The 17,352-nt window shown below is 42.8% G+C and overlaps 3 protein-coding genes across 5 annotated transcripts in view; 1 reads left to right on the top strand and 2 right to left on the bottom strand.

Annotated features, from left to right (window-relative positions):
- Nucleotides 1-7,566, bottom strand: part of inppl1a (inositol polyphosphate phosphatase-like 1a) — a 32,927-nt gene extending 25,361 nt beyond the window's left edge. Inside the window, exon 1 of the mRNA XM_083695068.1 lies at nt 7,116-7,566. Coding sequence (XP_083551194.1) covers nt 7,116-7,285 — 170 coding nt within the window. The 5' untranslated portion in view covers nt 7,286-7,566. The remainder of the gene's footprint in view (nt 1-7,115) is intronic.
- Nucleotides 7,567-10,397: 2,831 nt separating this feature from the next.
- On the bottom strand, nt 10,398-14,528 carry folr (folate receptor; the record flags this gene model as incomplete). Its single annotated transcript, XM_083694650.1, has 5 exons — nt 14,408-14,528; nt 11,762-11,894; nt 11,378-11,566; nt 10,974-11,109; nt 10,398-10,663 (listed from the first exon to the last, which is right to left on the bottom strand). Exons 2-5 carry the CDS (start codon nt 11,888-11,890, stop codon nt 10,398-10,400), a joined length of 720 nt encoding a protein of 239 aa, XP_083550776.1. The 5' UTR covers nt 11,891-11,894; nt 14,408-14,528.
- A 79-nt stretch (nt 14,529-14,607) lies between these two features.
- anapc15 (anaphase promoting complex subunit 15) lies at nt 14,608-17,350 on the top strand. 3 transcript variants are annotated; one of them, XM_083694818.1, is made up of 5 exons: nt 14,608-14,670; nt 15,009-15,130; nt 15,758-15,817; nt 15,940-16,077; nt 16,445-17,350. In XM_083694818.1, the coding sequence occupies exons 2-5, from the start codon at nt 15,011-15,013 to the stop codon at nt 16,490-16,492; spliced, it is 366 nt and encodes a 121-aa protein (XP_083550944.1). In that variant the 5' UTR covers nt 14,608-14,670; nt 15,009-15,010; the 3' UTR covers nt 16,493-17,350. The 3 variants fall into 3 exon arrangements, with proteins under 3 accessions (XP_083550944.1, XP_083550945.1, XP_083550946.1); XM_083694819.1 differs by having other exon boundaries at nt 14,619-14,670; nt 15,001-15,130; XM_083694820.1 differs by having other exon boundaries at nt 14,634-14,670; nt 15,005-15,130.
- Nucleotides 17,351-17,352: the final 2 nt, after the last annotated feature.

Raw genomic sequence — 17,352 nt, 5'->3', positions numbered from 1 at the left:
TCACTCCTCAACCCACCTTCTCCCTCCTCCCTGTCTGCGGATGACTTTGTCACCTACTTTGAAAAGAAGGTTCATGATCTGTCCCAGCTGCCTTCAAGACAGCCAGAGTCAAGCCTCTTCTCAGGAAACCAACTCTTGACCCGTCTGCTGTCCATAACTACAGACCATTATCCCATCTCTCCTTCTTATCTATTATCTAAAACCCTAGAATGTGCTGTCTCTAAGCAACTGTCTAACTACCTCCTTCAGAATAACCTCCTTGACCCTCACAAATCCAGCTTTAAGGCTGGGCACTCTACTGAGACTGCTCTCCTTGCTGTCACGGAGGCCCTCCACTCTGCTCGAGCTTCCTCCCTCTCCTCTGTAGATTCTTCCTCTACAACATCAGAAGGATAAGTCCATTCCTCACCAGAGAAGCAGCACAACTTTTAGTCCAAACACTTGTGATCTCTTGCCTTGACTACTGCAACGCAGTCTTGGCCGGTCTCCCCGCCTCCACCATCAGGCCTCTGCAGCTCATCCAGAATGCTGTCGCCCGTCTGGTGTTCAATCTCTCCAAATTCTCCCATGTCACTCCCCTCCTCTGCACCCTTCACTGGCTCCCGGTAGCAGCTCGCATCAGATCCAAGATCCTGGTGTTCGCCTACCGGGCGGCAAAGGGAACAGCCCCTCCCTACTTGCAATCAATGGTCAGCCCCCAAATCCCTGCCCGATCACTCCGCTCTTCCACCTCGGCTGGCCGCCTGGCACCGCCGCCTCTACGTGGATGCAGCAGCCGCACTACTCGGTCACAGCTTTTCACTGTCCTGACGCCCCACTGGTGGAATGAGCTTCCCACTGCTGTCATGACTGCAGAGTCATTACCAATCTTCCGCTGTAGATTGAAGACCCATCTCTTCAGGCTACATCTTAACGGTCCCTCCTAAAGACCTCTTCACCCCCACTACAAGTTTCTCTCCTGTTAATAAAATAAATAAATAAAAGAAATTCATTGTGACTAGCATTGTGACTGCCAATGGCCCCTGGTCTGAGCATTGATTACTTTATCTTATGATGACTGATGGATAGATGATTCACTTACTTAAACAAATGTATTTATTGTAAGTCGCTTTGGATAAAGGCGTCTGCTAAATGCCATAAATGTAAATGACCAACCGAACTACAGAGGCTTCATAGCCAGGTGCAAACCACTAGTTATTCTCAAAAGGATGGGTTAAAGTTTGCAAAAAAAAGCACCTAAAAAGCATGCAGAGGCCAAAAATGTGGACAGATAAGATTAATATGACTATGTACTAGAGTGATTGCAAGTGGAAGGTTTGGAGAAAAAGGGATCTCAAGATTTACAGCATACCACCTCATCTGTGAAACATAGTGGAGGGGGTATTATAGATTGGCCATATATAGCTGCCTGTAGCTAACCATTGCCTTGCGATAGGTGGTATAATTCCTACGAGACACTCCTTGTAGGACGTGGGACCAATATTCAGATCTGAAGATTAGAAAGCATTTGTAATAAAATAGATTTTAAAATAGAATTTGAGAGATACAGGCGCCCTCCCATTGCTTTCTATGGGACTGCTACTTATGTTACAAAACAGTTCAATATAGTATGTTCAATATAGATAGCTAATTGCTGTTGTTTGAAGTCACTTTTAGAATAATGTATATGCACTGTTAAGCTTGCACAGCTGCAGGTGAAGCACAGGTTTGTTTCATGTGAAATGTGAGTTGCTCAGCTTGCTGGCTTACTGAACAATCTATGCTAGTTTTTATGTATATTTCCAAATTAAATGACAGCTACACCTTCAACCACCAAAGTTCTTTGCTAGTTGTAAGGTCATGTAACAAAGAAATTCAATGGAGAAAAACATGAAAATAATTGACAAATTTATTGTTTCAATTACGAGTAGTCTACACATTGTAATCAAGTAAAGATATGACAGCACCTTTTAGCCGGGCTACTTTCGATCTATCCCATGACTGTTTGCGAGATACAAGACAGAGACAATGCTGGCTAACTTGTCTTAATTGATGATCTAACTGCTGATGGTAGCAGCAGAATGTATTCTGAAGTGTACAGAAACATCTCGTCTGCTCAAGCACAAGCGAATTCCATCAAATTAATTGGATGGCGCTTCATTGTACAGTAAGACAATGACCCAAAACAGCAACTAGGGAGTTTTTCAGTGCCAAAAAGTCAATCTTCAGATTTAAGTCCAATTGAATATGCATTTCATTTCCTGATGATAAGATTTTAGGCAAAAAAACTTAAAAACAACAACAATTGAAGATGGCTGCAGTACAGGCCTGGCAGAGCATCACCAGAGACGACACCCAGCGTCTGGTGGGGTCAATGGGTTGCAGACTTCAGGCAGTTATTGCATGCAAATAAGCACACAAGTACTTAATTTGGACATTATATCAATCTATCCCATTACTTTTGGTGCTCTGAAATAGGGGGACTATGTATAAAAAGTGTTGTCATTTCTAAATGGAGAAAAACAATATGTACATAAATTCCATAAATAAAAAGATCATTGGTGTATCTCTGCTCTTTGGGCTTTGATCTCGACTGGGATATTCTGGAATTTGTGAGTCAAAGTTTGCGGCAGTGTTGTGTATGTGTGTGTTTGTGCTGCCTTATTGTCTATGCAAAACATCCTAGTGTCACTCATAGGTGTGTGTGTGTGTGTGTGTCCTGTTCTATCCCCTCCTCAACAGGCAGATGCTTAGTGCTTATATCCAGACCAGGATTTTTTTTCTCTTTCTCTCTCTCTGACAGCCACAGAGCGCTCCGCACACTCCACACTCTAGAGTCTATCAAACATAGCTTTTTTAATGATTACTGAGAAATGGATTGGCTGTTGGTGTTCATAATGAAATGACTGACCGGTCGTAGCACCCATCAGACATCACAAACATGCACACCCGCTTTACTCATGTAAAACTTCAAACAAGCTTTTTGTTTTTAGACTGTTGGACACTCCATTGCTAACTTCTAACTAAATAGCTAGCTTCCGTAAACAACCCTAGGACGGAAATGAAAAACAACAGCGTGGGGGTGGGGGAGGAGCTTTCTCAGAGTCAATAGAATTTCGTCCTCCGTGTTTTGAGAAAGATCCAATCACATTGCGTCTTTTATTTGGGTCACCACCTTAAAATGCCAATACAAGGATAACAGGCGTTGTGTCTGAGATACATTGCTTGTGAAAAGAGGCTAGTCTGCTGCTGACCTGCTGCCCAACATGAACTGGAACGAGAGAAGGTCTACTGATTCAACTTGTCAAAGACTGGATAAGACGTTGATTAGTTGAATCTGATTTTATTAGTGGTGGCCTAGAACTGAAGCCTGTACAGCAAGTAATTCTCTAAGACCAGTTGGAGAGGTCAGGGAGTAAGAGGGGAGAGAGAGGTTGAGGGTGGGGAGAGATGCAAGGCAGAAGATGGGAGGCAGAGGGAGGAGAGGGAAGGGGGAAGAACATAGTTATAACCACTAGAATCCACTAAATTAACTGTGATGTTTGTTATGGAAAATACATTGACAGAACAGTTTGAAGGATATACACTTTCATATGACTGATACAACTTGTGTAAATACTGTTATTACATTTTCTCTTGCCACACCTCTAAAGTTCTATAGCCATTGTTTTGAGAAACGGTGGATGATTACAATATGGATAGCTGTGGTTTTGGAGGGAGTAGTGGGGGAGAGCGAGAACAAAGGAACAGACCCATCTTGCCGACAGGAAGGTGGATAAGTGTGAAATGTTGAACGCTGATTGATCAGTAAGAAAGCGCCGATTACTCAGTAAGAAAGTCTCCCCATTGTTCTTGTCTCCCGCCCCCTCTCAGGTGAGCACAAGCTTGCTGGTGATAGCCTTGGCGGCGCCTACCATTATGTTTCATCTGTATAAAAGACAACCCTGATAATCGCCTCTTCAGACTTGCGCTAGACAGACCCCCGGATTTACACCGGGCTGCTGTTAGGCTCCTGTCTTGTTTGCAAGCAATAAATACCGGACTCAGATATTGTGGCTACTCTGGACTTTATTTCTTGAATCTCACCTCCGAAGAGCTGAAGTACAGAGTGGTAAAACCTAAACTTCCACCACATGTTGAGCTGGTATGTCAAGTTTTTGGTGGTTTATCAACGGAAGTTGATAAAAAATTCCCAAAAATTCTTTTTTCGCCTTGACCGGAGCCAGTATGAGCATCACAGGGGAATTAACTAATTGGAGGGAGCCTATCAGCACAGCCAAGCGGCTGGCAATTTGTTTCCGGTATGTTTGCCTTCTTTTACTTAGTTATTTTAGGCTTATAATGATGACTAAATTGTCAATTTAGGTACAGCTATCGATTTTTGAGACTATACATCACCTAATGAGTTTGGTTTTGGCTAGCAATAGTGGTGACAAGTTCAATGGTTATTATTCTGAGGCATAGTCATAGCCTACAGTGTGTCTATCACAGCCATGACACACACACCTCAACACTATGGCCTCTGAACACACAGAACCATTCAGTCTGTGTGTGCGTGTAACAGCAGAGGAGTTCATCAGAGCCCTCTTCCTGCTCTGAAGGTAGTTGGATGCTGTTTAACCTCTTTGTAGGGTAAATACCATTGTTCAAGCAACAACACTTAACGATGAGAGAGAGAGAGGAGGGGGGGGGGGGGGGGAGGAGCTATGGATCAGGAGAGGTCCAATAGACAAATGCCAGTGAGTGAATGTGAGAGGTGTAAACACATTGCTATGTTATGGGTACACAACACACTCTCCTCTCACACAAAGGCAAGGACCAGATGGGGCAAAACACCCACCTACTGTATATAACTGTCTATATACAGCCCCATAGATGACACTGTCACGTGTTTCTGGTGAGTTACGTTTAGCATTATCCCGCTATCTCAGTGCACACACACACACACACACACACACACTACATACGTGTTTAAACCTGCTATGCTAGTGTTCCAATGGAGGGAATTAGAAAATAACTAGGCATAACACCACACACACTTTCTCTCTCTCTCTCACATGGACACACAGCTCCCCCAGTGTCCCTCCTATGATCCGTGTCTCTGTTTAGATATGTAAACCAAAAGCTTTTCCTAAGCTCACCCTATTTTCAGATGTCAGTGGAAACTCTTCTTAAACACACTTCTCTCTCATCTGTCACATTATAAAATGGGGAAGTGTGTGTGTGTGTGTGTGTGTGTGTGTGTGCGCGCGCGTACACAAGTGTGAGTGAGAAAACGAGACAGAATGCCATTTGAGTTAGAGGCCTGGGTTACTATGTGAGGTGATAACATGACAGGCACCAGAGAGAGATGTTCTGTCTTCTTCGGAGTAGTGTGGAAAATTGCAATGAATTCAGTCGGTAGCCAGAAGCAGACTCAAATCCACAGCCCTGCATCTGTCAGTTCAACACCAAGATGTTAGAACTATTTGCCAGTCACTGGTGTTGTCTTAAAGACACTTTGTGCTGCTTTTCGTATCTGTACAGAGGCAATGGTTCAACCTAGAGGTGCACACTAAGACAATACATCATTCTCTCACCCCATGAGCAAGTAGCCTTTTCTCACAGCCGCTTTATCTCCGACACAACACCTGTTATACTTATATCGGCATTCCACAAGTGAGACCCAAAATTATAATTTGGTTGGTTCTGATTTAAAACACTGTGGACAAAATTCTGAGCATGAGGAAGCTCCTCCTTCACCCCTACTCCCACTCCATGCTGTTGTTTTTCATTTGTGTCCTAGAGTTGTTTATGGAAGCTAGCTAGTTAGCTAGAAGTTAGCAATGAAGGTGTCTGACATGTCTCCTTGTGTCAGTCACTCTAGAGGTATGCCGGCTAGTTTTAAGTTTTTAATTTCAAAACAGGATGTGCTCGCTGGTGATATCTGATTGGTGCTACAACTTGTAGCAAGTAATTTCATTTTAAACATGAACAGCCCACCCACTTCTGACTGCTTAATAGCTATTGAACAAGCTGATTTGGCCAACTCTGGAGTGTACAGCTGACGGAGCGCCCTGAGTCTGTTGAAAGAGACTACATAAGCAGTAGCTGTACAGAGGGAACTGCCATCCCCTCAGACCCCCAACCCCTTTGAGGTCAGGGGGGACAGCTGAGGATCTGCTCCAACACTTTTACAACACACCCTTCCTCCTTCTCTTCTTTGAGCTACCTTAGTGTGATCCCATGTGATTGGATATGTTATGAGCAAAGTTTCTACACCAATCAAACCTTGGGAGATCATTGATGATTTTTGATGATTGATGGAGGATGTGGTTAACAGGAATCTGTCTAGGCCAATAGACCTACATCACACACATACAATCTTCAGTACTGTGTAGCGACTGTGTCACACTGCAAAGGCCTACAGATTTTTCCTGCATCATATTCGCCACAGTTAAAACAGTGGTAAAAAACTGTCTCTGTCAGATAGTAGACTGCAGAGTATGATGATGTGGAGGTCATACGTCACGTGACTTAAGCGATTCACTCACAGAAGTTCGACTTTATAGCCCAGGCTGCAGCAGGCGCTGGCACGGGAACGGGACACACTCTCACAGGCCTAGGCCAAATTGCAATTATGTTACCGGTCTATTCAAGCCTACTACAGCCCTATAAAAACCCCAAACTATGACACATTGACAGACTGAGTTTACATTGGAGCCTCAAAGATATCCTCTCAGTCTCTCTTGTGATTCACAACAAACAACTATGACTGGGGGCTATAATGAATCAATGTCAATGTGCAGTTGAAAATAGCACTGTGGGCGACTATTCTGATCAGACACCGAAACTAATCTCCCCTTAATTTCCCCTCGGAGATCAATATAGTACCTATCTATCTAAACTAGATAATGTATATACGAGATATTTTCTGCTTTCAAAGAAAAACAACACCGCACACAACCCAATTTCCCATATCTGAGCAATTCGTGCTACTTGCAAATACATTTAGCTTGCAAAAACTAATGTGATCTTAGTTTGCACTATAGTAAAGGAGTATGAAGCCATTACTCAGTCAAGAATAAGAAATATGAGAAACACTTTAGCGATGTCAAACTATCAGAGCCATAGGGAATCGCGAAAGCTATACTCACAGCACACACAAAGCGTAAGCCCCGTTCACGCTTTCGCTGTCCCGGACCAGGAAACTCCCGTCCCTCCCCGCGCGGGCCAGTAGCTCCTCGGCCGCCGCACGGCTTAGATCCCGGTGATACCACAACGGAGGCGCGATCGCCAACGGCGACACCCCACCACCACCGGCCATCGCACCAGCCCCACAAACACGGTAAACTCGGTATAGCGCGTCAAACAATTAAGCCAAACGGTGAATTCGTGAGTTTGAGCCGGACGAGTGGGATTCCGAGGTGTTAAATTCTGAAAACGTCAATGTTAAAACTTTTTGGTTTGTCGTTTATGTGCTTTTCTCAGTTCCTGAAAGTCTGCCATGGAAGCTCTGCTGCCTGCTCGCGCTTCCCACGGAAATCAGCGTATGTAAATTCTGGGAGGGAGAGCTGCACGGAGAGAGGGGGAGCTGGGTACTACCAGCGAGCAGGCAACAGAGTTGATCTGAAAACTAGGCTACTCAAAATCCAGATTTCAAACAGAAATAGTTTCCCCAATCTGTCAACGTTGGATAACACCTCTGTTTATCTGAGAGTACCTCACACTAGATCAAAGTCAAACAATATTCTAAATGAACTGCATGTTGTTCTTCATGTAAGTGTTTCCTCTCCTATCAAGTGAAAGAGTCGAGCTTCCAAACTTCCCACCTGCAGCTCTCACACCCCAATGAACATCAGTTACAGCAAATAGGGGATATGTTTTGCATTATCCTCTTTGGTTACTGTAAAACATGGTTATATCGAGGTAGTCCACCGAGGGCAGATTAGGCACACACTACGGTGGGTAAGTGGGACGTCACTGGAGACACTAAAACAAGCGGGTAGCGCTCGAACATTGACATAATAATGCTGCAAACTCATTGGGTGGGTCCCATTAGTCGAAAAAACGTCCTTTTCCACTACCACTACCACTTTCGCCTCTTGACCCGGAACTCGATTTTCGTGTCGCCATTTTGAAGGATGTCCCAATAGTGTAGGAGAAGTTAAAGTCCACTTCAGATACCTTCCGAAGTCGACTTCGGCGGAGGAAGCAGTAATTGATCTTTCAGCGCACATTTCATTCCAGTGTGACATGGTAGCCATCCCCACCAGATATCTAAACAACTTAAAAGTTCCCTTTATACCAGTGCACAAAATTAAATTCTAGTTTCTTACTTCAAAGATCAAATTCAGCTGCCGTTTTTCTGAAAATATTCGCTCGTCAATATGATGCCTAATGGTCATAGGTCAGATGCCAGATGCGATCAATGATCATCAGTACTAGAGAATGTTTATTCCAGCATACGCCTACCCAATTTACAAATTTCACTTAGATTTTGAAGAATGCTGACAATCATTGCATTTGAACAAATTTTATTCATATGAATAACATTTTTATTTCTAAATGCTGCCATGGCTCGATTGAAAGCTCCGTGATTTGTTTGCAGCCGTCAGTAATTGTCATCGCAACATGACGCCACAGTGGGAAGGATGTCCCAATTCTCAGCACTACTCCTCAGTCATGTTCTCCTCCACTCTTCTAAAAAAAAAAAAAAATAGAGAGGGCCCCAGATGTGGTGAAAAGAATATAAAATGCTATTACAGATAGCTAGCCAAAAATATACTTCTTATAAGTATCCTTCAGATATTTCCGGGGTTGGGCGAGTGGTAAGTGGTAGTGAAATGTTTTGGGTCGCACCTCACGTCAGACAACTGAAGACGGAGTCGCGCTATCTGTCTCATATCTCGCGAACGGTCTTGGGATAGATCAAAAGTAGCCCGGCTAAATGTGCTGTTTTACCTTGGTTACAATGTGTAGACTACTCGTAACATGAACCAATAAATCTGTACATTATTTTCATGTTTTCCTCCAGCGAATCTTTGTTACTTGACCTTATAACGAGCAAATTACTTTTGCTGGTTGAAGGTGCAGCGACCTAGAAACTAGTATATATTGTTCAGTAAATCAGCCAGCTGAGGATTTCAACTGAGCTGAAACGAAACCGGTGCTTTACCCGCAGCTGTGCAAATTTAACAGTGCATATACATTATTCTCAAAGGGAATTCAAACAGCAGTAACTAACGATGTATATCGAGTTTTCACGGTTTTGTAACATAAGTCGCAATCCTATAGAAAACAATGGTAGAGCGCATGAATCTCTGAAATAAAAAAAAAAATATATATATATGTTATTTATAATTATAATATTTATAATAATTTATAATTTATTTTTTTATTTTCTATTTTTTTTATCTCGCATACTTTCTAATCTTCAGATCTTCAAATGAGTTTCACGTCCTTACAAGTTCGGTCGGTCGAGGCTTCGAGTGTCGCGTAGGTCTGACGCCATCTGTCGTAAGATCAACTATGTTTCAGAGTTCCAAATGACGTCGTTTTCACTTATGAAAATTGTTCCTGATCCTTGAGCCTTCATTTTCTAAACCCAAGTGCAGCCTAACATTAGTTCAAAGGAATGGACAATAGTAAAAGGTGTGTGTGTGTGTGTGTGTGTGTGTAACCTCAGAGAGAAGCTGGGTATTAATAGTCACAGGGACCACAACCATCTCACTGCTATTCCTGGCTATGTCATAATCACAGAGTATGTGTGTGTGCGTGCGTGTGTGCATATGTGCAACGCGTGCATGTGTGTACATACGGTATAGACGCACAACACACAGGGTGGATGTGTGGTTCCCTGTGAACTAGTGGCCATTTCCTGAGTACACACCTGATGAACTCGGTTACAGTAGCTGCATAAGGCAATGTCAGAGTTTTACCAAAGGCCGATTTGGAACAGAAAAAAACAGATGTGCCACACACACACACACACACACACACACACACACACACACACACACACACACACACACACACAGGGGAATAGAACCCCATCATTACTGAGCACTGGAGCAGACTAACCTCCCTCAGTCTAGTCATGTGATGCTCTTTTGCTATTTTTTTTCTGAAGTATCTTTCTTACCCACAATATCCCTCTGAGACAAAAAGAGAGAGTTAAATTCGGCTGGCAAGACTGAGTGGCTGGCCTTGGGTGGGTAAGGCGATAGAGGGAGGGGAGTGAAGAGAGGAGGGAGTAGGAAGAAGGGAGTAAGGAGGAGGAATAGGGTGAGGAAAGGGACAGAGAGTTCCAAACTTTTTCCCTGGCCGAATTAAGAGATTCAGGTAAAGAAAAGGAGTAAGTGATAGGAGTCTGCGCATGCATAGGTGCATGCATGAACACAGTCATGATACATTGAATTATTTCATATTTTGTTATTTTATTCAGAGAAGCACCATGACATCATCACCAGGAAGAGGAGTGTTGCTGGGGCAAAGCGTGGCCATGGGCTGCTGTTGTAATATTCCGCCACCTTTTTGTTGGGGTTTGATCCGGTAAACCACAGCTGCATGCAGCGTCCTGAAGTATTAGAGAGTGTGGTGTAGTGGTAGGACTGAGACCAGATGCCCTCACACATAGACTTGGCTGTAGGGAACACATCAGTCCACTTACGACATTGAGAATCCTTGGGACAGATGTTACGACCTGAGAAAGAGGACGACAGAAGGAGAGATAGGAGGGAGAAAGGGGTCAGGTCTGTCTGCTCATACAGTACCTGGTAAGAAGAGGTAAACCATCATACAGTACAATCAAAATAAACACAGATGGTGAGAGAGCTCTGTGTTTCATTTGTGTGTGTGTTGGATCGGTCACGTGGAAGACTCAAGCATCTACCATACCAAGGATATCCTCAAGGTCTGAAGGTTGTTTCACTTGAGTTTATGTCTCAGGCAGGACTACCTCATCATCTCCACTACTTGTGTGTGTGTGTGTGTGTGTGTGTGTGTGTGCCTACCAGTTGTCCAGTCCCAGCCATAGTGCCAGTCCTGTTTGCATGTCAAGTCATTCTTGCAGTCTGTCCACCAGCTATGGCAGTCTTCCTGACACAGAGGCACGTTTAAGATCCGTTCATTGCGCCATGACTGATCCACCTAAACACATGCGCACACGCACAAACACACGCACACACACCACGGCAACAAGTGAGGCAAAAGGGAACATTTCAATCTAGGCAGAACTCCAAAAACCCGAAACAAACAACGTCATTAGCTTAAGTGATATAGACTGATATAAATCATCCATGCTTGCACTTCTGTCTAGTGATAAGAACACGCACGCATACACACACACACACACACACACACACACACACACACACACACACACACACACACACACACACACACACACACACAGTACCTTCTGTATCCAGAGCCCCAGATGAGGTGAACACTCATAGAAGCAAGTGTCCTGGATGAAGTGTTTCTTACATTCGGGAGTCATGATGCCACAGTGGTTCCAGTTAAAGTTGTACAGGTAGGAGTTATCAGCATGGGCCTCCTCACTGGTGTTAGCTGTACAACACGCATTGTCATGCCATGGAGCACACTAGGGAGAGATTGATAGAAAGATGGATAGAGAGACATACTGGGGTAGGCGTTTTCTACATTTGCCTCCTCACTGGTGTAAAAACACACAATTATCTTTCCAGGGAGCAGAATACATAAAGAAGAGGAGACAGAGAGAAAATACACAGACACACACAGGCAAACCCATTCTGCTGTATTGGTGAGAGTATGCTACCTGCTGGTAGAGTTGTCCCTCAGGTCCTGGCTCAGACTTGTGGTGTTTGGCGTCCATGCACATGTTGACCTTGTTCAGAGACATTGTCCCACTGGCCAGGGCTAGCAGCAAGGCCAACACACACCACATGGCTCTATTGGAACACAGATTATAACCACTCACTCTCTCTATCAACTGCACCTCCTATGGTTTTACAGTAAGGTGAAGAAAACACACACACACACTGATTAACTGCACATTAAGGGTGGTTTCCGAGACACAAATTGAGCCTATTCCTAGGCTAAATTGCACTTTTAAACTGAAATTGTATGTTTTAAAATAGTCTCAGACTTTCCCTAGTGTCGATTTAAAAAGTCTTAAGATTAGAAGATTAGAGCTAAGTGAAGACTTACATTAAGCCTACTGTAGCCAGAGGTAGGTTTAATTTCAGATTAGTGCAGTTAGTTAATGGCATTGTTGGTAAATGACCCATGAACACCTCAGAGGGCAAGCATTTTAGACATACAATCTACTCCAAGACTAAGCTTCTGTTTCAGAAGCATGCAGATATTTCAGAGTGCAGAGTGTTTGTACAGTACAGTTATCTTAGAAGTTTCTTTATTTTAAATTAACTAACCATTTTTAACGTTTGATTTTAATTTCCTGACTTAATTTAAGATTTACATGTGAGACAGCCCCAATGTGTCATGTGACAGGTTTTTCCAGTGCTCTCCATGACAAATAATTGTGTTCTGTCTAACAATTTGTGTTCCGTCTCATGTTTTTGACCTCACACAGAACAACTGATTAATCCTTACTTATTTTCTGGGACTCCATAGTCCAGAGCTAAGTAATCAGAAGTTAAGCGCTGTTTCAGAAATCACATTTTTTACTCTAGATCAATTTAAGTACAATTAGGCCTAATCCTGATTTAAATTAAACTGTCCGGGAAACCGCCCTTAAGATAATAGAGACACATTGAATAAAACAAAAGGCCACACAGTTATCAATCACCACACATGCTCTAGTCAACAAGCACACCCAAGTCGCTTTGGGTTAAAGAGCCTACTAAATGGCTTACATTATTAGGTATAAACCATATTTGTGGTAAAAAATTAGATCGGTCGCAGAATCACATTACCTTGTAAAGTATCTTGAGACAACAAATTGTGAAAGAAGAATGAAATAGTTTAAATTATCTCACAGTGATCTGAAATTCTTTGCAGGAACAAAAAGCAGCTTTTACACCCCGGCTTTATATGTAACAAATGGTAAGTGTGTGTGTGTGTGTCTCAGAATGAAATACTCCGTCCCTCTGTCCTTGAGCATTTAAGTGACTGACCCTCACCTAGTACACTCTCAACAGAGCAAAGTCTGTCTTGTGTGTGTGTGTGTGTGTGTGTGTGTGTGTGTGTGTGTGTGTGTGTGTGTGTGTGTGTGTGTGCGTGTCATAGTGTGCTTTGTCTCACTATGAGGGAGGCTTTATTTTATCTCAAGGTCTCGTCCCTGTAAGATTTCATACCACATAGTTTATGAGAACATGGTGATTTAATGTGTGAAATGGCAAAATGATTTGGCAGAGAAAACTCAATATAACCTAGAAGTCTCCTTTTATTATAGGCAAATGCTAAAAGAGGTTCCTAGTTTTCTGCTCTGAAAGAGGGTGCAGTGATGGTTTGTGTGATATAAGTTTGCTGAGAATCACCTTACTTATGTGATTTATTTGCGAGTTTTTGTGCAACTTCTCACTGGTTTTATGGCAGCTGACTCAGAGGCCAAGGTCTCCCTGTTGCATACCTGTAGTGTCAATAACATGAATGCTGTGACCCAGCCTCACATGATCTGCTCTTTACTGTAAATTATCAAATGTGCAAATGCATTAGTTTAGTAGAGACTCAGGGGGTAATGAACCTTTAACAACACGTTGGGGCGGTTTCCCAGAGAGTTTAATTTAGAATTAGGACTAGGCCTAATTCTACTTAAATAAATCCAGAGTAAACTATGTGATTTCTGAAAAAGCACTTAACTTCTAATTAGTTTTGGACTATGGAGTCCCTGACTAAAATAAGTAAGGGTTAATCAGATATATGTGAGATTGCTTCAAATACATGGGAAGGAACACAAATGGAGAGCACTGGAAGAACCTGTCACGTGTGGGGCAGTCTCACAAGTAGATCTTAAATTAAGTCAGGAGTAGGCAGAATAATGAAGCCTCTTAATCCTGGACTAAAATGGATGCTCTCTGGTGTTCATGGCTAATTGCCATTCATTTACTGCAGTAATCTGAAATTAAACCTGCTTCTGGCTACAGTAGGTCTAATTTAGCTCTAATCTTCCTTCTGGAAATCAGACTTTTTAAATTGATACTACGGAAAGAAAGACTGAGACTATTTTGAACCATGTCAGAGAAATGCAATTTCAGTTAGTCCAGTTTACAAGTGCAATTTAGTCTAGGATTAGGGTTAATCTCTGGGAAACCATCCCATTATCTCGTGTGATTCTGTAGGGCAGTTAGGCCAATGCCCAGAATGTCCCTCTGCTGACATTATCACTATTCCATCCATCAGTACAACTGAGAACATTTCAGAGAGTTTTCATGAGTGTGTCCTGTGTCTGTGGGATTGATGGCAAGCTTTGACAAAAAATAGCAATATCTGTTTCGCTTACCTTATCAAACCAACATTTCAATTGTACTTGGCTACTGTGGTGCCACTTGTTCTATTTAGATGTATCTTCAATGCCACTGTGTAGATAAACGAGATCAACCCCTATTTGTTTTAGTCTGCTACCTGTCTCTCAGACAAAACAGAACGCGTCTGACAAGGACATGTGGAGAAAGGGGAACATTTATGAGTGAACACTGGTTTCCGGTTTGGGAGTCAGTTTCAAATGTTTTTTATATTCAGTAAATAGCTCCAGTCACATTACAGGTAAGAATACAATGCGATGAACACGTTGATATAACAGTTACAATGAAACAAGCGGACGTTAACTGTATGTGTTATATTTTAGTATGATCGTTTTATTTATTATGCTAAATAACGTTAGCTGAATTGATGTGGCTAGCTAGCTATCTAGCAATTTATCTTATTTAGTACCGCTCTGGTACATCTAATAGTTGATACTAGCCTGACCACCTATGAAAAGTCGGACATTTATCTGTGTGTGTGTGTGTGTGTGTGTGTGTGTGTGTGTGTGTGTGTGTGTGTGTGTGTGTGTGTGTGTGTGTGTGTGTGTGTGTGTGTGTGTGCGCGCGCCAGTCAGATAGAGATGTCCACGCTGTTCCCGTCGCTTTTTCCTCGGATGACGGAGTCTCTGTGGTTTAACCTGGACCGCCCGTGCGTGGACGAAACCGAGCTACACCAACAGGAGCAACAGCACCAGACCTGGGTAGATATAAACAAGCTCCACGAGACCACACTACAGGTCACCCACTGCTGTTGTCTTAGCATGACCAGTACGTTCTTATCATGAGTATAGCCTCCCTGTATGTCATTGCACTACAGTCTCTGCCAAATGTTTCAGACTTGCTTTTCTTGACCTGGGTTAGATAGTTGTATAATTTCTTCCGCAGCAACACAATAGTTTTCAGGTTTGCAATAACATGAAATAAAGACATCTGAAGGTCTTTTGGAGAGGGTACTTTATTCGATGTTACAAAGAAATTATGTTTCACACTAGCAGGTTATCTAAAATATATAGACTTGCAATGGAATTCGACCTTAGAAGCCACAGGTCCTAGTCCCCCCTTTTCCCTTTCCCTAGCACCTGGTGTTATTTAGTCTCTCTGTGTTGTGTTGTGTTGTGTTGAATTGAATGTTTGTAACAATTCCAATACCTGTGACTGAAAGATTCAACCCCTGCTTTAGCTTTTTCTCCTTCTTGTTAAAAACAAAATCTATGATGATTATGTGGTGCAATGAGTTATAGTGGCAGAGAGATGATCAGTTCACATGGTCAATAAAAGTTCCTGACCATATAATAAGGCCTATAGGTTTTGTGTGTTTCCTCTCTCAGTTACAGAGCATTGCTGAGAAGGACAACAACCTGATGCCCATTGGGAAGCCAATCTTTGAGGTATTTGAGCCTTCAACATATGATTATTTAAACTTACTTTGACCTTTTCTATCCTGGGGTTCTTGCTCACGTGTGTGTGTGTGTGTGTGTGTTTTTGTGCTTTCTTTATGTGTTTGTCGCAGACGTTTGACGAGGAGGAGGAAGAGGATGATGAGGATGAGGAGGATAGTGAGGAAGATTCTGAGGATGAAGAGGACATGCAGGACATGGACGAGATGAATGATTACAATGAGTCACCTGATGACGGAGAGATTAACGAGGTAAGAGTTCACACCTGTGCAAGCGTTGCAGGGTACAGGATTGAAAGGCCATCAGTGAGAATAGATCATTAATGTGCAAAACTGCTCTGTCTTAAACTCCGAAGCTCAATAGTCCCCCAATGTTTTTAATGGAGTGGAACACAACCTTGAAAGGATAACATCTGCTGTTTAGTTAGCAATTACTGTATTCATAGTATTCGCAGATGTGTCTCTCACCACCAATTGAGCGATTCATCATGGGTTTTTGCACCCTTTTGTATTGAATTGTGGAACCAAAAAAAAAGAAGTAACATCGTACAACTATTTAAAACTCACTCATCCCTCACACTCTCACCACTCTCTCTTTCTTTCTTTCTTCCTCTCTCAGGTGGATATGGAGGGAGCAGACCAAGACCAGGACCAGTGGTTGATTTAGACCAGAGCAATTGATCCATCTTCCTGGTACTCTTAGAGACACTCTGCTGCTGGATGGTGCTCATCTATTTGGCCTGGGAATCACAGTCTCTAGGCTTGTGAACTATCTGCTGATGTTATACTCACCTGCATTCTCACACAGCCACATGCCTTAGGAAGCCACATGGCAAGATGTGAAAGGCAACAGCATTGGGAAAGTACTGTGTGTGTGTGTGTGTGTGTGTGTGTGTGTGTGTGTGTGTGTGTGTGTGTGTGTGTGTGTGTGTGTGTGTGTGTGTGTGTTCACTCAGTCAGTGTGTTTACAGTAGCAGTGTGTGTGACAACTGTAAACTATTAAATGTTATACACTTGAGATACATTGTTTCAACATTTGGAGGTAGAGAGCCCAACTCCCACCCTCCCAGTCTTGTCCTCCGACAGATCACAAAAATATCACAGTGTTTAGACTACATATCCCCCCTCTACCACACCACCCACCATACTCAAGGACATCTTAGTCCCCTCTCTCTCTGGTGTGCTTGTTGTGGTGTCTGGGTTTGTACTTCCCCCGCCTCCAGGCATGTGTCACGTCTAAAATGGTCAGCTAAATAGCTGAGTGTGCTCAAAGCTCAGCTGATGCACCATGCTTTGGCAATCCACTCTGTATGAGTGGATGTGTTTGAGTGCAACTCTTTGTCCAAGTGAAGAACATTTCTGGAAACATGCAGAAATACTCCTATTTGGGTTTAGCAGAACCCTGTGCTGTAATTACATTTTATTGAACTGTAAAACAAATATATGCTCAGTTGTGTTTGTATAAGGCTATTCTTCATACTCATTTATATGATCAAGTGTCTTATGTAAATAAAGAGAATGAGTACA

Source organism: Argentina silus (genome assembly GCF_951799395.1).
Source record: "Argentina silus genome assembly, chromosome: X".
Lineage (NCBI taxonomy): Eukaryota > Metazoa > Chordata > Actinopteri > Argentiniformes > Argentinidae > Argentina > Argentina silus.
Note: the sequence above shows the minus strand (reverse complement) of the source record. Positions and strands in the feature narration are given on the sequence as shown.